Genomic DNA, 25,689 nt, shown 5'->3' on the forward strand with positions numbered 1-25,689 from the left:
GCTCCATTTTTATTTTTCTGAGGAACCTCCGTTCTGTTTTCCAGAGTGGCTGCACCAGTTTGCATTCCCACTGACAGTGCAAAAGTGTTCTCTCCACATCATCGCCAACATCTGTGGTTTCCTGAGTTGTGAATTTTAGGCATTCTGACTGGTTGATCCTAATTTTAAAAAACAAACAGGGAATTAGTCTAATGTGATACACCTGCTATTGTCACCTTATTTTAATTCTTGACAGCTAAGAGAATGTACAATCTACTTAAAGGTGTATTAATTTTACTCAGCTTTTCATATGAAACAGTAATACCTTATGTAGGGACTTCTACTTCCTCAAATACTTTTTAATGTATTAGTAATAGTTTAGTAATTAGGAATGAAATGATTACCCACAAATTGATTGGTAGTGAGTCAACAGCAGGAATTTTAGAGTAGTTTAACTATTTATAAATGACTTTAAACAAAACAGATTTTCTTTATTAAAATATTCTAAACCTTACACCCACACACATGTACTCTGTTGATTTTATTACTGTATTTCTGCTTTCTAGGTAATTGCACACTTCTAAAAAGCTACATGATAGTTTTAATGACTAGTATACATTTAAAGCATTTAAAGAATAGAAAAATCAATGCTGGTAATCCACCATAAAAAGAGATCTGGTCTTTTCTATGATCTTATTTTAGTTAAAATTTTTAGTGTTATGATAGCATGTTTGTGAAAAAAATATTATGAAAACTCAGTGTTTCTTCTATAGAAATAAATAGTTTTATATTAAAACATTTGTGGATTTTGCAGTAATATTTGTGGAACTGAAAGGTTCCCAAAGAAAAATTTTGCTTTAAATGCTTTTCATCTATTAAGCAGTGTTCAGCCAAAGTGTTAAAATCTTTATAGTCACATGAAGATTTTCTCTGAGATTATTTAATACACGGTAGATATAATTTAATAAATGGTACCTGAGTGGGTGAAAGGATTTATACATCTTCCCCAAAGCTTAGGAGAGTTGGCTAATTATTTTTATTACCTTAATATGCTAGAAAATGTTAGAAAAAGCTCTATCAGGGTAACTGACACTAAGAATAACAATAAGAATTAGTTTATTAAGTAATCTAATGAAAAAGAATAACCATTTATTTAAAAGCATGCTTTCAAATGTTTCACCTTATAAAAGAATGTATTTTTCCTCACTATTCAATAAAACAAAAATTATTATTTACTGTAATTAAAGTAATATGTAATATATTTGGCTATATATTAGAGTAATATATAAAATATATAATATATAAATAAGATATATATATATATATATATGTAGTATACCCATGTTAAAGACCAGACAGAATTGCCTTACAAATAATAGGAGAAATACTTCAGAATTAAATATGTGTAGATGAACAGCTGAATCTTGTACAGTGTACTCGTGAAATCTTAAATTGCTCCCTTATACAAAGTTTGTGGGACTGGTACTCGTGTTTATTCAGTGAGGTCACTAATCGAGAGAATCAAATGTACATGGATTTTCAGGCAATGTCATAGCAAACATATACAAATATTATTTTTACTTTGCAATAACTAGTCCATACTAATTAGAAAAAAATGCCTTCAATATGATATTGAAACTTCAGCTCAAAAATTTCCTCTGGCTTCTATTATATTTGGAAGGAGTAAAATTTTAAATGTCCATTCTATAAGCCCATGTTGCATAACTTGATACATTACTCAGTGTTGATCATAAGTGTACTCTTAATCCCCTTCACCTATTTTTCTTATCACCCCCTCCCTCCCCCAGCATGCCCCTACCCTCTGGTAACCATCAGTCTGTTGTCTATAGTTAAGAGTCTGTTTCTTGTATAGTCTCTCTCTCTGTCTTTGAAAAAAATTACTTTTTCTTCACATTAGATTTCCCAAAGAAAAAGACTTGTTTGGCTTATATATATTAAACTATAAAATGTATATTGGGGTGCCTGGTGGCTCATTCAATTAAGTGTCTGACTTTGGCTCAGGTCATGATCTCACAGTTCTGTGCTGACAGCTCAGAGCCTGGAACCTGCTTAGGATTCTGTGTCTCCCTCTCTCTCTGCCCCTCCCCTGCTCTCACTTGTGCTCTCTCCCTCTCTCTCTCAAAAATAATAAATAAACATTAAGAAATTAAATATATACATATATTAATCACTTTGTCTCATTCCCTCATTACACTTTGTTACTTACATGAAAATTTAATAACTGAATATTGTCAAATTCATATAATATTTTTAAATTATTTGAATTGATCAATACCCTGCCTTTTCCCTAAAATGTTGTAGTATGGGAAAGTAGGTACTAGTTCCTATTGGTTTTCTGCTTCAATAATTTAAGATGCCTTTTTTTATAGAAGGTTTTTAGAATATGAGCATAAAATACGTTGAACTATTTGAATATTATAAATTAGAAAATATATTTATTACATAAAATATATGTCATAATATATAATAATAATATAAGCCAAGCTATATTGTGTCCATTTAGAATTTTATATTTATCTGAAAATGTTCTCCTTTAAGTGGTTGAGTTCGAAAAGAAAGGTGATTCTTTATTTCTAAATTTGCTTAATTTTTAAAAGATGGCTTATCAGAAATTATTTTAAAATATGTCCTGTTTCCACACTGCATATATACTTGAAGTATCTGGATAAAACTAAAAAGACCAAAGCCTGTCAGCATTATTCAGTATCAAAACTTATAATAGTGTGTCTGATATAAGCTGAAAAAGCATTGACTTTTTTTAGAGATTACTTTTTTAATGCAAAGCTATTCCTCAATATCTTACAGCCTGTTTTAAATAAAGGGAAAACATAATCAGTTAATTGTTTTGACACCAGTCAAACAATATTGCTGAGTTGATTGACCGTTTAAAAGTAAACGATAAGAACCATTTTCCATCATATAAGTATTTCATATCATTCTCTGCGTTTTTCTATACAATTTGGTCTGTCTGCGAAAAATCAAGATAATCTAATACCAATAATTAGGAAAGCCTTTCTCTCTCTGTCTCTTCCCCCCTGCCTCTGTTTCTCCCTCCAAGTATGCATATAGATACACATACATTTATCTTATAGGTACGTACTCCATAAAAAAGAAATAATACATCATATGTGTCTTTTAAGGCCTTGTAAAGACCAGATGAGGTTTGATATCATAGAAATTATTCTTTTTTTTTTATTTAACTATAATCCTTGAAGTAACACTTTTAATGTCATTGCAGACCCACCTTGCCAGACGGAGCTCAGCAATATTCAGAAGCGGCAAGGGGTAAAGAAGCTCCTAGGTGAGTAATAGATCATTCTTCTGAAGCCTTTATTGCTTACATAAATAACCCCAGGGAAACAGCAACATAAAATCAATATTAATCCAACAAAGATAGACGACACTAAATTTCAGTAACAAAATTTATGAAGTTTTTGAAAGCCATTAAACTTACTTTTATTATCTTACCTATTGAAAGATATTATGTCTGTTTTATTACCCTAATATAATGTTCATTTTGAAAGTTATTAAGTGAAAAAAGAGATTTAAACAATGTAAAGTTAAAGGATCAGCAGAAACTTTCATTCTAATTCTGTGGCTAACAATTCAAGAATAATGGTGCACACATGCATATAATAATCTAATACATATAAAATAATCGAATATATTTATATATTTAATATATCTATAATGTATAATATTTATATGATCTATATATATATTCTAATATATAATCTAATATGCCTACAATAATCTAATATCTAATATATGATATATAATATGTAATATGTAATATATAATATATATGTAATAGTATCTATAATAATCTAACATGTATAAAGTAATATGAGAGAGAGATGGGGGAAAGCATGCCGTAGTACCTCAAAGAAACTTGAATAAACTTTCTAGTGTTTTTCATCACCACTTTTTACTAACTTACTTTTAGCAAGTAAATATATGTATTAGATAGATGATAGATAGATAGATAACAAAATTCACCGAAAGCCTTGAAACATTAGAGTGCTTGACTATCAAGAAATTACTAAACTATTATGTGTGATTATTTTGTTTATACTTCTAGACATAAAATTTTAAAATAAACTCTTTTGAATAATTTTAAAGAAATTTTACAAAGATTAGTACATAGTTTACATATGGCCTTTACTCGACCTCCCCCAGAGTTACCATCTTATTATGTACCAACTAACCATTGTCTGTTTGTCAATTCTAAGAAATTAACATTGCTATAATTCTATTAGTTAAAACTTAGACTTTATTTGGATTTTACCAGTTTTTCCACTGATGTCCTTTTTCTGTTTTAAGATCCAATGCAGAATACCACATATGCAATGTTTTTTGTTTTGTCTTTTCCATGTATATTAATGCTCTTGAGTATTTAATAGAACACAATTTTTAATATTTTTGAATATCATTGATTTATTACGTCACACTATCTTTGTAATTATAATATTGCATGTTTAAATGAGTTTTTTATAAATTACTTGAAAATCCATACTTCAAAATGAAAAGGCTATTTTTTTTGTAATAAAGCAGTTTTAGATATAAAGAATTACTAATGATAAGACTACAATGTGTTATGTTTCTTTTGGCTCTGTTAAAAAATGCATACTACACCACAGCTCAAAAATGAAATAATACAGTCATACATAGGTTTCTTTGTTTCCACAAAACAAAGTTTATCCATGTACAATGGGAAAAGCCATTGAAATTCAACTGAAAAATATTTTAGACTTACCAAAATTCATAATTTGATTATTCGCAGTTTAAAAAAAAATGAAAATATATTTAGTACCTTTTGAAGGAGTAACTTTTATTCTTTTTACATAATAAAAATAGAAATCATTATTAGAGAATGAATGCCCTAAATAGTTCTTTTTTTTGGAAGTATAACAGTACTTACCTGAAAAGTTATCAGTTGTTATATAAAGATAGTGCTCCATAGTGACATTAAAGATAAATTAATGGTTACACTAACTCTACATCATAGCACTTTCATGCCAAAGATGTCAAGTTATGATAGCTTTTTAAAAGATGGAGCTAAGAATGTGAAAAAAGTGTTCTAATTTTTGCTGGTCTTAAATCTACAGACGGCGTTTTCAAGTTTTCTATATTGGTAATAATCTGTCTACTTCACTGATAGTCTCATACTCCAAATCTTTCAAATGAATTACAATTTTAAAATTAAACTATTTATTGATCAGAATTTTGAAACTTTATTTAAAGAGGTAATATTATGATCCCATATGGTTACAAGACTAAGTAAATTGAAAGAATTTCATGTTCTATTGATTTATTCAGCAGTTGCTTTTCTCTCTCTCTCTCTCTCTCTCTCTCTCACTAGATAACTAGAGTGTGTCTTGTCACTGAGAGAATAGAATAGTCAGGGAAGACAAGAAAATTTTCTAATTTCCTAAGCCTTACTTCGTTTTGTTGGCATAAACATTTAAGAAAGTGAATTCACTTCTAAGTTATCAATTAAATATTTATCATTAGCCACGTGCCAGGTACTATGTTAGATATTATAGATGTGAACATAAATGTCTGTCTTTCCCACTTGATTAAGAGTTGTTAATATAATACTCAAAACAAAGAGAATGCAAAATTCCCAATAGAGAGGATATCACATTATAGTGGTGAAAGCACGTAATAATAAACCACACACACACACACACACACACACACACACACACACACACACACCACGTTATAAGAAGCATATGAGAAATCTTCCAGTTAAGAGAGGGGTGCATATTAGGGGTCACATTTAAGTCAAGTATTAAAATGTAAGAGGGAAGGAAGGAAGGAGGGAGGGATTCCAGATGAGAAACAGATAAATACAGAGATGAAGCAGTAGTGAATTTGGGCAAAACAGTTTGATGCGGAAAAAGCTTGGAATATATGAAGGAAAATTTGGGGGAAAGAAAATAGAAAGTAGGCAGTGATGATGGTAGGGGGTCTGGTGTGCCATTCTAAGTGGTCTGGATGATGTAATACACACGGCATTACCCAGGTTCTAATTCTGTGTTACACCTCTGAGAACAGAGTACCCTTTGCAGAATGAGAAGGAGTAATAATAAATTTGCTTAACAAAAGAAACATAAAGTAGTTCATTATGTAAATAGCCTGCCCCATGACAGCAGTAACCTTACCTGTTTTGTTCTACATATATCACTAGTTCACAGCCTGGAGGGGGGATTCCATGTGTGTATATCTTGAGTGAATTAATGCATAGGTGCTGACCATCAAATAGAAACACAACTTATTTATAATTGTGCGTGTGTGTGTGTGTGTGTGTGTGTTTCACAGGACAGTACATCCCCCTCTGTGATGAAGATGGTTACTACAAGCCAGCACAGTGCCATGGCAGTGTTGGACAGTGCTGGTGTGTTGACAGATATGGAAATGAAGTAATGGGATCCAGAACAAATGGTGTTGCAGATTGTGGTAAGAATAAGGATTACTTATTTAATAATTTCTCAAGCACAAGATGAGTTCTTAAGAATCTCATTAATTTGCCCAAGCATTTAAGGAGGACATACTCTATGCAAAAAATGTAGAATATATTGGGGAGGGAGGGGTGACAAAAAGGGTCACTCCTAGCATATGAAAACCTTGTGTAAATAATAAATAGAATGCATTACTTAAGTATTTGAAGGGAGAAGAATTAAAAGGTGAGTTCCTTTTACTACTTCATATACAGAAATGTTAAATACCTCCTGTTTTCCTCTCAAGTACAGCATATTCTTGTCATCCACTCTATTCCAAGTTTGCTAACTCCAGTGTGTGCCTTGTCCCCATATGGAACCCTTTTGTCTGCATACCTTTGGAGAAATTGACCTAGGGAGTATGTGGGCTCATTCACAAAAGAAAAGCTAACGTTTTTGAAGGAAAGGTCCACAAATTGCAGCTATATGAGCATATATCCTTATATTTGGGTAGGAAAAATATAGTTTAAATGTTTGAAAGGTAATTATAATTAATATATATAATTATATATATAATTAATATTCTAATTCTTTTCATGGAGGTGACTTTTTTATGTGTAAATCTGAAAATAATATTAGAGTTAAGTTGCACATCATGCACATGTATTTTAAAGTTTTAAATGTGGTATCTTTTTGCTTCATAAATTTTTTTTAGAATGCAAGTTTCAAATGAGTATTTTTGTTTGTATGATGAGTTTTCATTACAAAACTCATTTAGCTATACACACACACACACACACACACACATACACAAACACAACATGCACACTCCCATGTTCATGCACACATATATACTAGGAATTAATGGATTGTGTCTCAATATGCATGGCCAAAAATGAAAATAAAGTACTTGGTCAATCTTGTATTTTAGATAATGTCTAGTTGTCTCTTTTAAGTGGTATTTATTTATTTTCTTCCCAGATTTATTTAAATTCAAATTACTTTAGTTTCAGGAGTAGAATTTAGTGATTCATCACTTACATGTAACATTCTTCCCAACAACTGCACTCCCTAATGCCCATCACCCATTTAGCCCATCTCTCTCATCCACCTCCCCTCCAACAACCCTGTTTGTTCTCTCTAGCTAAGAGTTTCTTATGGATTGCCTCCCTCTCTGTTTTTATCTTATTTTATCTTTCTTTCCCTTCCCCTATGTTCCTCTGTTTTGATTCTTAAATGCCATATATGAGTGAAATCATATGGTACTTGTCCTTCTCTGACGGGTTTATTTTGCTTTGCATAATACATTCTGGTTCCATCCACGACACTGCAAATGCCAAAATTTCATTCTTTTTGGTAGCTGAGTAATATTCCATTGTATGTACATACACATACATATATATGCACATACATATACATATACATATACATATATATGCCACTTCTTTATCCATTTGTCAGTCAGTGGACATTTGAGCTCTTCCCATAACTTGGCTATTGTTGATAATGCTGCTACTTTATGCAATTTTTAAACGATAGACCGTGATCATTTAAAAAATATAAATGGTAAACTATATAAAGGTAATGACATCTATGCTTAAGTGCCTCTTCTGCATGTATTTATCCCATAATATTTTTAATAGCTTGGTTTTAGTTTTCTAGCCAACATTATTAGAATTAAGTGAGATAAAGTAGTATTAAGTAGATGCCTAACATACCTTTAACATGTAAAGAGCATATCTTTGTAATATGTAGTTTAAAATGGCTGCATTATTAATTACACCAATTATCAGTGATGCCAATTATCAGTGATGAAAATAAAAATTGTATGGGGATGAATTCAATGAGTGAACAAAGAAACTGTTTTGAGAACATGACTTCTGAGTTTTCTTAGCATCTTGAAATTATTAACAAGAGACATTGTGTAGGAGGATAGAAATAACATTATCTTCACATAAGATATGAATTTTAATGTGTTGTATTATAAAATCAATTTATAAACAATGGATTACATTAATAAGATTTGTTTTAATTAGCTACCTCAAAATTTTAAGACTAAAATATTTAAAAAGGTAGAAAATAAATGCACACTAACGTAGGGTTGAAAAATAAACATTATGAGATACATGTACAATTTGGCCTCTATAAATAGTAATGAATAAATCCAAATATTTTTTAAAGTACTGACTACTTATGTTAGTTTTCTGTTGCCATTGTAACAAATTTCCATGAATTTATTTATTTTTTAACATTTATTTATTTTGAGAGACAAAGAGAGACAGAGCATGAGCGGGGGAGGGTCAGAGACAGAGGAAGACACAGAATCTGATGCAGGCTCCAGGATCCAAGCTGTCAGCATGGAGCCCAATGTAGGGCTCACACCCATGACCATGAGCTCATGACCTAAGCTGAAGTAGTACGCTTAACCAACTGAGCCACCCAGGTGCCCCCACACATTTCCATAAATTTAGTGGCTTAAACTACACAAATGTATTATCTTAACAGTTTTGTGTGTCCAAAGTCCAACATGGGCCTTCTTGAACTAAACATCTGAGGGTCATCAGTGCTGCATACCTTCTAGAGGATCTAGGGGACAATCTGTTTCCTTGCCTTTTTCACCTTCTGTAGTCTGCTCATATTTTTTAGCTCATGGACTCTTTCCTCTGAGTTCAAAGCTAGCAACGTTGCATCTCTCTTACTGTTCTCCCTAGTCCCAACTCCCTCCGACTCAATATGGAAAGGTTCTTTGATTTTAAGGATGTGGGCGATCATCTGAGCCTATCTGAATAATCCAGGATAATCTCCCCATCTCCAGGTCCTTAACTTAATCAGATATGCAAAGTCGCTTTTTTTTACCATTTAAAGTCACATTCACAGGTTTTAGCGATTAGGAGGTGAAGGCCTTAAAGGAGCAATTATTTTGCCTACCACACTAATTGGAGAAATTTAAAATTCTTTGTAAAATTCAAAGTTTGACATGAGCCTCTATAAAAACTGGGCTGAGATCAATATTACTGAACTGGAAACCTTGCATATCAGATCTCCTTACTGATTCAGCTTTTTAGGACACAAATTTCAACAAATGATAGAGTGTGGATTTTTCCTTACCTTTGTTAAATAAGTTAAAGGCCAAAGTAAAATTGTACTAATTTGCTTAATTTTCATCAGAACTTTATGTATCTCAGGAAATTATCCCATTACTCAATCAAATGACATTAATAATAATGTTTACTTTTTTCCCTAAGCTATTGATTTTCAGATCTCTGGAGATTTTGCAAGTGGAGATTTCCATGAATGGACTGATGATGAAGATGATGAAGACGATATTATGAATGATGAAGATGAAATTGAAGATGATGATGAAGACGAAGGGGATGACGATGATGATGGTGATGACCATGATGGGTACATCTGATTAACGAGAGCTGAGACCTATAAATTCTACATTTCTATTATTTACAAAGTGATAACCTATTGAGAATTATCTTCTTGCCCTAAAACAAAAGGATTCTAAAACTCACATATATTTTGTATAATTATTTCAAATATTGCAGCTAATGTCATAGGACTTTATGTTTAAATAAGAATCATTTATCTTGGGTTTTTATATGCCTTAGAGAAAAAGAAAATGCATATGGAGTCTAGCCAGAGGGAAAAAAACATTAGGAAGAGCTACTGATATAAACAAATTTTCATAAGAACCAACTATGTCAATCTCCCAGAAGCAAAACAACAACCAGGACTTGAGGTTGTATATGTTATTTTTCTGAGAGATATTCTAAGTTAAATTTACAATAACTTATTAGTGGCCTGGGTCCCAAGTATTTTATAAAACTAAGCATGACCTTAATTGCTATTCCAAGGTAGCATCTTCCTAGATTTACAGTGAGTGAGGGGATACCGACGGGTAAGAAAAACGGTAACAAGTGTAGAGTCCTCCATTGTGTTTTCATTAATAGTGATGTTTTCAATGATGAAATTATTCTGGATATGCTAGGATATTTTACAAAATGGCAAGTACGGAAAACCATGGATTCTGAAAGTTAAAAACTTCGTTGTCCTTTCTAATTTTTATTTTAAGTTGGATAGCATTCTCATGTAGAATTTTTTTATATTCTAAAACAGCATGATTTCTTTACCTTTCTCGATTTCTTTATCTTTCTGACCAGCGATTTAGGGTGCAGAATTTAAAGTAGGAAGACAAAAGGAAAGATTAATTTAAACTACATTTTCACAAAAGTTTTGTCATTTGCCTCAATGTCAAATTTAAAAGTCTTAATTCTTATTTTATTTCTTATTCAGATAAAATTTTGCATTTAATCCTAGAATTATGCCATTTTTATTACTAGTGTCGCAACTTAGAGACCGTATTGTATGGTGCCTTGCAAAATAGAAATAGAAAGGTTTTAGCATGCATACCAATATAGGATATTAGGCAATATATAAGCACACCTAATTAACAAATTAATACCAGTAAAGGTACTGCTGCTGGAATGAAGAAAATGGAAAATGTTTCTTTCTTTTTTTCTATTGTTACATAATTGCCATGTGGACTTGTTTATGATTATTGTGTAGAGTAGCATTTAAGATTAACTGTAACAAAAATTACTTTAATTGCTGTATTTAAGTTAGCATGTTAATTAATTGTGTAGACATTTTGGCAAACCATCCCTTTTAAGTATATCAGACCTATGGTTTTGTGCCCATAATACAAATGGAAAAACCTATTGAATTTTATGCATTGGTATCATAATTTAAGCAGTGGGTCAACTTTTCTCCCAATATACAATTCATCGAAGGTAAAATTGGTGAATTATTTCCATTTGATTTATACACACTAAAAAAGAAACTTTAATGTTGATTTTATGTAATATTTAAAGTACAATGCATTTTCTTTTTTACTGTTTATGTATAGTTTGCAAAATAAAGAATCTTGTAACCAAATTAAACCGTTTCTGAATGATTTCCTGGGTTATAGATAGCACGACTGATTCTTAATATTTTCATTGATTTTTTAAAAATGAACACATCACAAACTAGCTAGGAAAGTTTTTTGAAAATTTTGAATTTCAAAATCAGAATCCTTGGCATCTTGGATATTCTTTACCTGCATACATTAACAATTATTTTTATTTGTTGATTTGTTTTATTTATTTCATTTGTCAGAGAATTCCAAAGTAGATCATTGTTTTTGTTGATGGTGTTATTTTTAAACCCATTTTTGTGATAGCATATTTAAAATACTGAGCTAAATTTCTATAGCAACAGCAATTTTGAAGAGTGATAGATTAATTTTATCTATTTGATACATGTAGAGGAATTATAAAAGATAAGTTATGGATAGTTATAAGAAGACAAAAAAGATCCCACAAATTCTAAGTAGAGGTTTAATAAATGGACTTAAAGTAACAAATATAGCGGCCTTGAAATTAAGCTATTTTTTTAAAGAAATGTTATCTTTCAGGCTCCCAGGAAAGCAACCGATTCAATAGCAAATATAAAATTGAAAATATTTACATTATTAAACTTATGTAATGTATATGTTTGTATACAATATCTATTTGTATATCTGTGTATAAATATTCTATTTGTGGTGTATATTAGGTCTCTTGATCATCACTTAATTCATCTCGTATCTTTTAACTCAATACAACTATACTTATTTATTTACCCCCAAAATACCAATATTCAGCACTTACTCTAATCCAGGCACAATTTTAGGCACTATAAATTCACTGGTGAACAAAATAATCATGAAATTAATATTCTACTGTGGAAAATAGGCAATACATTTATTCCTAGCCTATAACATAATGTAATTGCATTAAGAATTAGAAAAAAATCAACCAAGCTATTTCCTAGACTTCATTTGGATTAAAAATGATGTATTTTAAAAACTTAAGAAGAGTCTTTGATAAAAAATCAAAATTTTAAGGAAGCATTTTTTTGTTAAAGAGAATCAAATTACCTTAACATTTTGTGGTTTTGTATATTATAGGCAAGTTAAAAATTACAAGAGAGTCAGAATATGCAAGTTAAAAATTACAAGAGAGTCAGAATCACGACAAACTAATATTTAAAGTTACTAGAAGAAAAGAGTAGAAACATACAAATAACATATCAAAAATTCTGGCTTGTCAAAAATCTAATGTGGAAATTCATAAATACATTTTGCTGTGCATATCTACAATGGAAATTTGGATATGTTACATAACACTATCAGGGAAACAAGCCAAATTAAAAACAATAGAAAACGTTTTAATATTAATCGAAAGAACATGTAAAGCAAACCTTGTGCTTCTGCTAATCTTTTAATAAAATAAAATCAATCAGGCCCAAATATCAAAATCATTAGAATTTTCTGATTAATTGATGAAACAGATAGTGAGTTATTTGTTTCTGTATAAATATTTACATATTTTCATTTTATCTGAAGCTTAAAAGAATATGAAAAGTAACTCAATATAAACATTGATTCGTATAGCTTGTTCATAGTTTATTTAGAGTGGACTTAGAAATTTTATAAAAAGCATTTGTTTTGAAATAAATATTTTGATGACCTGTTTTGTATACCATTAATGATACTGTGTCTGTATGCAGTGGGTAATTCAGGGCCCCATGCTTAAGCCATTTGTGAGACCCCTAATAAACACCTGGGGAAGAAGTGGAGAAAGAAAACAAACAAACAGAATCATCATCATTAATGCATTTGTTTTGTCTGATACACAAAATACCTGCATGCACACACATACACACGCACAATTAACAACATTTTTGTCTTTGATTTAAAAAGACCTAGCAATAGCTAGGTCAATTCACATTTATTTCTCTTCTTGCTTGTTCATGATGAAGGAATTATACTGCAGCATATTATATTTCTCAGATGAAATAAGAAAACACTAAAATCTATAACCTACCATGGTACAAATATATAAATAAATAATAATATGAGCCTCCTGCAGTTTATTTTATTTAACGTTATAGCTGATATTGAGGTTAATATAATGGAAAAAACATTTTCATTCATACTGGTATGCATTTTGATATGAAATAATATCAACTTTTTACTTCTGTTTTAAAATATTTCATAAATTATTACTTGAATTTATCAAACTTTTATCAATGATTGAATCAAAAAACACTTCCAAAAAGAAAATTTTAGCGTTAGCTGTAAACAATATTGTAAACAATATGTCATCTCTCCTGGGGCAAGGCAATTTGGAATAGTCTTTTTGAATAATCCCTATTTTCTCTCCTCAAATGTATATGAATTTCTGCATCTTTGTGTTACCTAAGGCCTGTTTTCCCTATTTGCCTCATGCCTCAGTAAAAAGCTAACAAGTAAAGAATATAAATCAATACATCATGAAACATAATTTAAAATGACAAAAAGAAAAACTGTAGGTGACAAACATAAAAATTTCATCAACCGGTATATCTCATCATACCCATATTCAACTCTTCAGACATCCTTGAGAAATTTATTTTAATATATTTTTAAATGATGAATCACCCTCTAAATATTTAAACACATAAATACACACATACACAAACCTGGGTTTGAAATCTATGTCTCACATTTCTTGTCGGTCAAATGTGGTTTAGTGTTGTTGATGCAAGAAAAATGGCATGAACGTCATATGAAAAATTCATTTAAAGCAGGAGCATCATGTCTGTCGTATAGTAAGTGCCCATTCAAAGTTAATATTTTTCTGTCAAGTTTTAAAGTGGGAGAGCACTAGACCTACTGAAGTTTTCAAAATATATTGACAGAATTAGCTTATCTTTTTAAAGCTTTTTCCACATCCATTTAAACAAATGATCCAGTTTATAATATTTTCATATTACTAAATACAGGTATAAATAGTGCTTACATCATAAGGTCGTTGTAAGCATTAAGATCAATTCACGCATGTATACCTGGCCCACAGTAAACACCAAATAATTGCAATTATTATTATTACTATAGGGGCATGGCATAGCAAAAACACACTAAAAATTAAAAAAAAAAAAGAATTCCAAGCCCAAATATCTGAGCTAGTTGGCTTTCCTAAGTATTTCTTCATTTTCAAGTAGGTATTTTTAAGAGTAATATTGCCTAGTATATGTGTACAGGTACTGCATGTACCATATATTAAACGCCAAATGCATTAAATCCATACAGTAAGCTAGGAAAAGGGCACTATATTTTTATGTTAGAGGTGAAGAAAGATATCATAGAAATCACTAGTACTCACCATACCCTGTGTACCTGAGGCGTCTTCCCTTTTCTTTTTCTTTGCAGTCAAGTTGGAACCATGTGACCAGTTCCGGCCAACTGACAGTGACCCACAGTAACGTGCGATGCTTAACAGGACAGGTGTCATCTATTTTACAGGCAGTTGAGATGACACAGTGATGGAGCTATAACTTCCGCCTACGTTTCCCATTTTCACTGGCCATTTCTCCATGTCATTCCACATTTCAATCTGCAACAATTATCCAAACTAATGCCATAATATTATGCAAAATATAAATATTTTAAAAATATCTCAAATCCCTCTAAAGTAAAGCAGAGCATTGATGAACTAATTCAATTGATTAATGACATGTATTCGTACAGTATATAGTGGTACAGGAAATGCAGCTTCTATAGAGTCAGAATTCCTGAGCTCTTTCTGGTAGTACTTAGTGACGTTGGGCAAGCTGTTAACTTTGCTGTAACTCGGTTTCTTCTCCTGTGAAATAATAAAAATAACGTTGGAATTTACTTGCTAAAGCTATGATGGAACTTCAGTGAGAATCCTAGTAAAATATCAATCTCCAAAAATTAACTACTATAAATAAAAGAGTATGCAGAGTGGTAAAAAGCATGGATCCTATAGCCTAACTGATAGGTCTTGAATCCTGGTTCCACTGCTCACTGGCTGGGTGATGTTAGGCAAGTTATTTAACATCTGTGGCTCAGTTCTCTCATCAGTGAAATAGGTATGATATTAATTCTCACTTCAAAGGGTTTCGAAGGAGGGTTACATGCTTTAACATTTTTAAAGCATTTAGAACAGTATTTGGCACTTAGCACTAAATAATAGTCACTCTTAAGAGGAGAAGGAAGAAAAGTAAAATCAATATACTAGTTTCTATTTTTTTGATCCATCACATGTTTGTTTCAAGATGGAAATACATACATAATTGGTTTTGTGTTTTCTTTTAGGAAGCGTCTAGTCCAGAAAAATTAGGTGACCTCTGAACATGACCCAGGACATCAATATGGAAACTAAATCATGAATTTGGGTATCAGTTTAGCGCAGTCCAATAGTGACTTCTTTTGTAATTTCATCATGCTCATTCTTAAAATGTGCTTTCTATTTAAGGACTAACCTTTTCAAAACATTCATTATCCAGAGTTTAAGATGTCCTATCCACAAGAGTGGTTATTTACAGAACCATTTCAATATAGTTTTCCCTTAATTTTTAATCTTTTTAATTGAGATATTAAACATTGCCAAATTTCATGTTTTTTAAGTCCCTCTGGGGTAATATTTAGAAGCTCCAGAGTTGAAAGAGAAGCAGTAATTAGATGCTATAAATCTGTTATAGGGTTTAACAGCAGTTGCAGCAAAGTGCCATTTTGAATTTATTAGACATAAAAGCCAAAATTTGTGAACAGCATTATGTATACTTTTAAAAACTTTAGTGTTTGGGGAGGAAAAAGTAGAGATGGAACCATGAGAAACATGAATGGGGCAATTTGACATAGCTTCAGAAAGAGTATGAATCTGAGACATGAATCATTTACATTCGCCCCATATTTGCAAACTCTCATTTTTCATGTACATAGATATCAGCATGAAAATAGGCATTGTTGGTAAACTATTTCTTAGTTTATTTTAACCGGGTAGCTTTTCCTGATATGACAGATAAAACTTAAAACATTTTTCTCTTAGGATAATGTGTTCTAGGTGCTCATCATTCCACTGCAAACAACAGATACTTTTTCTGAACTAATTTGACCATTTGGAAAAAGACAGATCAAAATGAGGAGAAAGTGCACTTTACTGTGTGGGGACATTAGCAAAAATAAGATTCAAATCTGGGCCTCACATTCTTGTAAAATCAAATGACAGCAAAATAAGTGCTACATATGTTGTATCTTGCCAAAATAACACATAATTTTATCTCAGGGTTGGTCCGGTTAGTCATGTGAATTGTGGACTATTGAGAGCACCGATTTATAAATTAAGATGTATATTCATATCAGCTGCATAATTATAGGAGCAGTGAGTGTCTACATCAATCTCAGGTTAGTTTCTAAAGTTTGTGATCATTTGAATAAATGTTTATTTTCATGTCACTGTATGTGTGTCTCTGGACTAATTTTTTTTTTAATTGGGGCTTTCTGGAAGGACCACTATTTAAAATAAAACCATCCTAGCCTCTTAAAGTGAGGAAGAACAGAAGAGATTTGATAAGGTTAAGCATTTCCTACATTAATTATTATATACGCTTGGAATTTATGGATTTAGCATTCAACATTTGAAGCATTCCATGACCATGCAGGCATTTTTAACTTGATTCCTCACGCTCCCAGTCACGTGAGATACATAGCTCTTGATCTGTCATTCACCCAGCATCCAATGACCAAATAGTTTTACAAGAGCTACCTCTTCTTTTCTGAGAAATTCTCATTTATGTTTCGATCCCATTTTATGGAAAAAAATTCAAACCGTAGAGTGTCAAGGAATCTTTGGCAAATATCCCTGAAGAGTGGTGAGTGGGTACCAACCACCTGCCAATAGTTGCTAGATGTGTTTATAATCATCCCGGATAAGAAGTGACTTCACGACTGGTGTTGACTATATTATAACTTATTCTCTAGTTTGATTATGGAACAGTTGTGCCAGCATCTGGCCTAGAATCTTGCAGAAGGAAAACGATACGGCAGTTCAGTTGTATTCTTCCACCGGTGGCTTCAACCCGATCCTCTTTAATGCCAAGAAAGACGTTGTCATACCTTATCAGCAAAAACCACCTCAATATGTCCATGTAGTGCCTCAGGCAGGCTAATTTTAGCTCTGGACTTTGATGAAGTTCCTCTCAAAGAGCTGTTTGTTTAAACCATGGTCTAGGATATACTGTAAGGGAAAGCTCTCAATGTTTATAAATATCACAGTCTCTATTTTAATTCTTCCTACTGAAAAAAAAGACAAATAATTAAGTCTAAAATGAAAATTAAAATTTTAAAATAGCTGCTGTATTCTATTGCAGTGGTACTCAGTTAAAAATGTAGCATCTCTACTAATCACTTTCAAAGGGCATTCCTAAGGCACTATTTAGGCATGGGTTATTATGGATATTATAATTATATAATAATAATAATGCAATTCTTTTTGACTCTCATTCCTTTGACTCCTGTTTCTGACTTCTGGGAATGAAAATGATACATTAAGAAAGAAAAACACAAGTTAGTTCGTCTTACACTGGTCAGTGCCCAAACAAGAAGAGGTCAATATGAATTGATACATTTAATCTGGGGTAATTATTATATTGGATTGTCATGCTTCTAATAATCTCTGTGCCCCAATAGCATATATCTTCAAACAAATGATGATTATAAATGAAACTCTATGTGTAGGACACACGCCATTAAACAGCAAGTCTTCATGGGAAGGGATTTAGTGAATACTGACATCTCTTTAAAAGAAAGAGAAAGTAGCTGAGCCCCTGGGGCCAGAGACGAGCAACAAACGGAAGTTCTCAACAGTTACCAAAATAAATAAAATCAAAGTCATGTGATTAATACAACATGTTAGAGAGCCTTTTTTCTTCTTTTTTCAACTTTAGCCAAAATATGGCCCCAGCCATCAAAAATCTCACTTTTTCCCAGCGTGTTTCACATCAATCATACATCTCTAGCCATATAGTTATTCTGTGACACTAGACACAATTCAAGGTAAATAAAATTGTGACCACTTGTTCTTTAATTGATCACCACCCATTTGTCGCCAATACCACAGGGCAACATGGTGGCTGGTGCAGGTGTGGTTACTGTGAAGCCTTGATTTTAGAAGCTTCAGCAGCAATAATAATTCCTTAACTTTTCTTTTCACCAGCAGAGAGGCAAAATGGCTAGAGATTATCCTGTTTCATGGTAGTGTCCATGCAGAAGCCCTCCACATGGATATTTACAGCTGGCAGCAAGAGAATTGATTGCTCAGCTTCATCCTCCCTCATATATCTGCCAAACGCGCTGGTTCATTCTTTTCCAGCTGCCTCACGAATGGCTGAAGGTAGACATACTTCCCTCTCATTTACCTTTATTGTCTCTTTTCTATTTCTCTCTCTTGAACAAAGTGTTAGAATACATGAGTTGGGGGGTGCCAGGGTGGCTCAGTCGGTTAAGTTGATTTCCATTCAGGTCATGATCTCAGGGTCATGAGATCAAGTCCCATGTTGGGCTCCACGCTGAGTGTGAAACCTGCTTAAGATTCTCCCTCTTTCCCTCTCTCTCTGCCCCTCCCCCACATTCATGTGCGTGTTCACGCATTCACACGTGCGTGCTTGCTCGCTCTTTAATAAGAAAATAAATCAAATTTTAAAAAGAAAATATGAGTCAATATCCAAAGTGTGTGCATACACATATGCATATACAGGCATACACACATACACACACAAACACACACACCTTTTCTCACACTCACACAAACTAAAGAGAAAGAAGATACACATTAATTTTTTTAATCAGAGAACTTACATTAAAACATTTTTGAGTCCTCATTTCTTCTTCCACAGCATGCATAATGTGAAACACATAGGAATATAATTACACTTGGAAAGATGTTTACCGGCTTTAACATGCTAAAAACTAATTATGCTATAGGTTCCATGAAAGTTGTGCTGGTATTGATGGAGCTTTTAATGATGTCTTCCTTGCATGAACAGACCATAAACAAATTGCTGCTGCCTTGCAAGCACATTAATCTCTAATGTAGGAGGAAGTTTCTTTTTTGACAGAACTGAGTTTGCAGTCCAAGCATTACCACCTGCTTCATCATAAAAGCATATGATGTGATATAATTGGGTTCTAAGTTAACTCCTTTATAAAATTAATGAGTAGGTAAGTGATTGGGTATTAAAATAAAATACTGAGTGATTATTTTATATTCCTACATTAGTGCCTATGAAGTAAAACTATTGGTAAATTATCTACTAAACCTATGTAACAGTTGTTCTGGAATAATAATGCGAATTGTTTGCCTTCTACAATAACTCACTTTATAAGGACAAGTGTTTCACTGAAACTCTTAGTGTACTTAATATAAAGCCATAGAGAACTTGAAGTCTATTTTCATGGAGAAGAGCATTTGGCAAATTTATGAAGAATAATGTTTAATCATTTTCTTAGGGAAGGTAGAAGCCTTGGGGAAGGCATGAAAAAAGAAAAATTTTAAGCAAATAAAATAAATAAAATCTCAGCCCAAATAGCATCTTAGCTATGATGTCTATCTCAAGAGTTGCCACCTCCTTTAGACTGAGTTAATCTGCTCTTTAGCTATATTTCCATGGTGAGTTATAACATCCCTCTCTCACAAAACTTACTATATTGGAATGTAACTATTATTGGCATATCGATCTCTCAAACCCTGTAAGATATTTTAGTAGCTTGCTCTTTTTTAGATCCCAGCAATAAACACAACTATAGTTGATGCTTAAAACTTTTTAGGGAAAAGATTGGTAGGCAGAAAGCAAAAAGCTCAGACTGCAGAAGGGATAACAGAAGAGAGACGATAAGGTGGGATGGAGCTAGAGCGTGGGTTGGGCGGAGGAGGCTGGAAATTGAACCAATTATAGAAAGGCAAGTCTGATCGTTGCTGGGCTTTGGAAGTACTTTTGCAGAGAGCTGCTGTAAAGATGGTCCAAGTTTTGCGAGTTAGAAAAATTTTAAAGAGAAACAGAATTTGCTAAAATGCAAGTGTGCTTTGAAAAATAAGGAGTGTTAACGGCCATTCCATAAATAGAGTTTTGGCAAATATGAATGTAATTATATGTTCTATGGAACACACCAAACCCTAAACAGGTTTCCTCCAAAATATTTCGATAAACCTAAATATGTCTTAATGCTAATTCACTGGAAGAATCAATTGTCACTCCCACATGGATACTCCTGCATCTGTTGACAGCTATGATACTTTTTATTCATTACAAGTCTCAGGGATAAAAGTCTGATCATTGGCTTCAGGACCATTCCTTTATCCTTTGAAACCTAACGAGAAGGAACTGAACTAAAACAAACCATTTAAATGAAGGAAATATTATGACTTTGCCTATATTATTTTCACATTACTAAAGAGTCATCCTAAGGTCATGATAACTTCTGAAAGAATATTGTATTAATTTGATTATTTATACTGAAAGTGAAAGCAACCAAACTCAAACTACTATGAACAAAATGAGAAGTGTTGCATCTTCTCATGAGAAATTCATGCTGTGCCAGTCAACAGGCACAGCTTAATCTAAGCATTTACCCATCCATTAAGGCACTGTTTCTCTCTCTTTCAATTATTCTGCTTTTCTTTCTATTTGCCTGGTGGTAAAGTGAGGTTGCCTTGTATTGCTGCAAATATGTCATCAACAGTTTTAGCTAACAGTATGTGGTTAGCTTAATAACCAAGCAGTAAGAGAGAGCCTTTCCACAATAAGTTTCTAAAGAAAAAAAAAAAAAAAACAGACAAGAATTAACCCTGGTTGGCCTTGGTTGGGTACTACGCGGTTTTTGAAATCATAACTTAGACCTGGGCAATGTGGCATTCTCTTTGATTCCACCTCAGTTATGTGTCGAACTGTGACACCAGAGAGTGTGGTCAACCTATCTACATGGATGGAAAATAACATGGCTCTGTAATAAAGAAAATTTTGCTTGCCTGGGGAATGGGGAAATTGCAGATATTAAAAATAGAGGTAAGATACATAAATAACATTTTGTGCTGTCTTTTTCCATGACACTGTAGAGTACAAAGGAAATGTATAAGACACTATTATAGTTAATGCTTATTAGTCTTGTGTTCTTGCCTTTCTGTACACACCTCCACACAGAGCACTATATTCCTGGGTCCTGAACTCTTGAATCCTCCTCCCAACTCTTGCCCTTATGGACTCCTTAACAAGATGTCAGCTTTTCTACCATAATGCAAAATTCTATTAAATGCAACACATTCTAATTACGAGGCTATGAGGAAACAGGCACTTGGATACGTCACTGGTGAGAATGCAAACTGGTACAATCTTTCTGGTAGGAATTTTGCATTACCTAACAAAACACATGCCCATTTGCCGTCTAACCAGCAATCCCACATCTAAGAATCTATCCTGAAGACAACTTCAAAAAATCCAAAAATACATATGTACAAGATTCTCTATAACTGCAAAACACTGGAAGCAATCTAAATGTTCATATATAGGAGAATGGGTGAATAAACTAAGGTATATCTGCACAGTGGAATATTTTCAGGTTTAAAAGAAATGAATGGGGGTGATCTCTTTGAAGTTATGTGAAACGACTTCCAGGATATATTTTTAAATGAAAAAAAAAAAAGCAAAGGAGTCTCAGTACCTCATGCAGTTACTTATTTTAATTCCACAGATAAAAGAGTAGTAACTTTATAGTGGGTAAGTATGGAAGACACCATCTTAGCTAAGAAGACAGATTCTCAGTAATATGATATTATATATACCTTGATATACGCCACAGAGAAGGCCAGCATGTCGCTTCTGTGATTTTTTTGCAAAAATTATAATAACAACAATTTAATCACAAGGAAACATTAAACAATTTGAATGAGAGGTATCCTATAAAATAACTGGCCTGGACTCTTCAAGATCCTCAGAGTCATGGAAGACAAAGAAAGATATGAAGCTGTAACAGATTTAAGGAAACGAATAAACATGACAACTAAATTCAGTAAGAGATGTGAATTATATTCTGGATCCGAAAAAGTTTAATAGTAGGAAAAGTTGCAAAATTTGAACAGTTACAGGCAAGGTAGTGTTATCACATTGATGTTAATTTTGGGGCTCGGGTCATTTTACTATGGTTAAGTAAATTGACAAGCTGAAGGAAGGGCATAAGGGAGCTCACTATACTCTTCTGTAACTTTTATGTAAGTTTAAAATAATTTCAAAGTAAAAAGTTAAAAAGAGTAAAAAAAATCTACAGAATTTGTATATAAGAGTTGATCATGAACATCTAAGAATTGGCCATAGTCTTTCAGAGCCGTTGACTCACTTCAAACAACCCAGATGAGGTGTGTTAGTTTTCTATGGATGCCATGATAAATTATCACCAACCTAGTGGCTTACACAACAGAAAGTTATTGTCCCTCAATTCTGGAGGCTAGAAGGTAGAGATCAAGGTTTGTGTAGGGTTGGTTCCTTCTGAGGCCTGTCTCCCAGCTTCTGGTAGTTTCTTTGTGACAACATAACTCCAATCTTCATGTAGTGTTCTTGTGTGCATGCCTGTGTCCATATGTCGTTTTTTTTTTTTTTTTTTTTTAAGAATATCAGTTGTACTGGTTTAGTGCCCCACCCTACTTCAAGTTCACCTTATGTTAACTAAAGGCAGCTGTAACAATCCAGTTTCAAATAAGTTTACATTCTGAAGTACACTGCTGGGAATTAGGAAAACAATATGCTTTTTTCCATGTGATAGGAGATTGGTGCAGTGAACAGAAGACACGATGCAACCTGTAACACAAAGATGTCTGGTCCAACTCCCAGCTCCCTACCTACTCTAAGAAGGATTTTGTCAGAGGTTATGTTCATTTGTAATTGTATGCAAATATTTCAAAATGTTAATGATAAAACATGGTATTATGCAAAAAAATCATTTTATACAATAAGTCATGACGCCTGATTTCAAGATCTCACTCCACCATTTACAAACTGTGAGTACCAAGAGTGTGATTATTCAGTACTTCCTTATAGTATCTGAAAAATAAGTTTCTTTAATATAAGGTGTTGAGAGATAAGTTTCTGGCACTTGCAAGTAACATGATGATGAGAACATCATCATAATGGGTAAGATGATGAGAACACCCAATGTTATTTTTGGAAACTAATAAATGTCTGGACATGTTCTATCATATGTTAAGTGTTCCCATAAAACTACTCTTAGGAAAATAATGTGATCATTGCAAGTATAAAGAAAATTGGCTAGAAAAAAGAAATAGATCCAAAAAGATGTAAGAATTAAATATGTTAAAAAGACGTACAAAATTAGTAGGGCAAGAATCCATAAATCAAGTAATTAATAAGCCTTCTAGGAGAAAATGTATCTTAACTAATACATATGTTTAGATAAGTTAATATATGTCAAAGATTTAAAAAAGGAAATCACAAAAGTTCTAGAAGAAAAATTTAGGCTTATTTATATGATCTTTGCACAGAGGAAGACCTTCCAAAGTCTTGATATTTCCAAAATCTGAATCTCAAAAGAAAATGTTGGTAGATACATCATTATATTAAAATATTATAACTATTTTTAGTTTTTACGAACTAATAACTGTTTACCTATTGTACAAACTAAACACTGTTTACCTATTTTAAACTCAATCAACAAATTTCAGCAAATATTTGCAGTAACAAAATCCATATAGGGCTAAGACCCTAATTAAATAAATATTCTTTGATTATATAAATAATAGACATGTTTCAAAAATTCTATTTTTAAGTTTATTTATTTATTTTGTGAGAGAGACAGAGAGAGAGAGAGTCCCAAGTAGGCTCCACATGAGCAGTGCAAGCCCCACACAGGCTCGAACTACTGAAACTGTGAGATCATGACATGAGTGGAAACCAAGAGTCAGGAGCTTAATGGACTGAGACACCCAGGTGCTCCTCAATGAGTCTATTTTTAAAGTAAAACACACACATACACAGACCCCTATAATAACAATAAAATTCCAATAAAGTGATGGTCCTCTACTGTAAAGGTAAGATAAAAAAGAATTAAGGACAATTTGGCAACTTTCACCTATTTGTAACATAGACAATCGAAAACAATCCTAATACAGAGAAAGTGTTAAATCAGTTCTGTTGCCACAGGAACAGATGAAAAAGGAGTATCATGTAACCAATATAAATGGGAGCTTTAGAAAAATACCTGACGGCATGTATAATTGTCCATAAATGAAATAAATACATATATATATATATAAGGAGTAATATTTTTCTATATTATATATAGAATGATTTTATGTATACATTAGAATAAATGCACATTTTCTATATATACATATTTAGAATATATGGCTTTTCAATATGTTGAATATATAAATAATTTTCATATATAAATAAATACATATAACACACCTTTATCTATAAGATTATAATACATAAATGTATGTATACACATATAGAGGTATATGTATACAAATATATGTATAAGAGTATACATCATAAAAATAGTATTCTATAAAAATAAAATACGCATATGCACATACATAGATATACATATTTGCATCTGTAAATATATATAGACAGCACAATTTATTTTCACTTACTATTTAGAGCAGTTATATGTGTGCTTATAGTGGTGAAATTTTATATGATTTTTCTTTTCCATTTTCCATTATTCTGTACCACTTAATATATTCTAAATTTTTATTTATATTCTCTGAACTTCCTACAAACTTGTGTTTATTAATTTCAGATTGGGTAAATGACTGGGTATCAAAAGCTATAGACTTACTTCTTTTTTTTTTAATTGTTTAATGTTTTTATTTATTTTTGAGACAGAGAGAGATAGAGCATGAACAGGGGAGGGGCAGAGAGAGAGGGAGACACAGAATCTGAAGCAGGCTCCAGGCTCTGAGCTGTCAGCACAGAGACTGACGCGGGGCTCGAACTCATGGACTGCGAGATCATGACCTGAGCTGAAGTCGGATACTTAACGGACTGAGCCACTCAGGTGCCCCTAGACTTACTTCTTTACTGCAGTTGGTTGATTCTTTTTGTAGTTGTTGTGTCAGTGGAACCATTTATTCTTGATTGTGTCTGTTGAAGAAGAGCACATAACTTTTTTTTTTTTACCCATAGTTCCTTTTGAACATTTTAATGTAGCAGGTTTCACTCACACGTAAAAGACAGCCAGTGACATGGAAAATCCGTTTTCCTTTGTAATTCCTTATGGTGGAGGCCCCTGGCTCTTGATTTCTCAACGTGCTGATGTATATGGTTCTAGTCCCATACTTCAGACTACCATTTTGAC

The 25,689-nt window shown here is 32.5% G+C and overlaps 1 protein-coding gene across 3 annotated transcripts in view; it reads left to right on the forward strand.

The window, feature by feature from the left end:
* Positions 1-10,697, forward strand: part of SPOCK3 (SPARC (osteonectin), cwcv and kazal like domains proteoglycan 3) — a 479,180-nt gene extending 468,483 nt beyond the window's left edge. For all 3 annotated transcript variants that reach the window (XM_053216740.1, XM_027068602.2, XM_053216739.1), the window contains exons 9-11: positions 3,239-3,301; positions 6,328-6,465; positions 9,692-10,697. In XM_053216740.1, coding sequence (XP_053072715.1) covers positions 3,239-3,301; positions 6,328-6,465; positions 9,692-9,861 — 371 coding nt within the window. In that variant the 3' untranslated portion in view covers positions 9,862-10,697. The remainder of the gene's footprint in view (positions 1-3,238; positions 3,302-6,327; positions 6,466-9,691) is intronic.
* Positions 10,698-25,689: the final 14,992 nt, after the last annotated feature.

The sequence above is a fragment of the Acinonyx jubatus genome, chromosome B1, assembly GCF_027475565.1.
Source record: "Acinonyx jubatus isolate Ajub_Pintada_27869175 chromosome B1, VMU_Ajub_asm_v1.0, whole genome shotgun sequence".
Lineage (NCBI taxonomy): Eukaryota > Metazoa > Chordata > Mammalia > Carnivora > Felidae > Acinonyx > Acinonyx jubatus.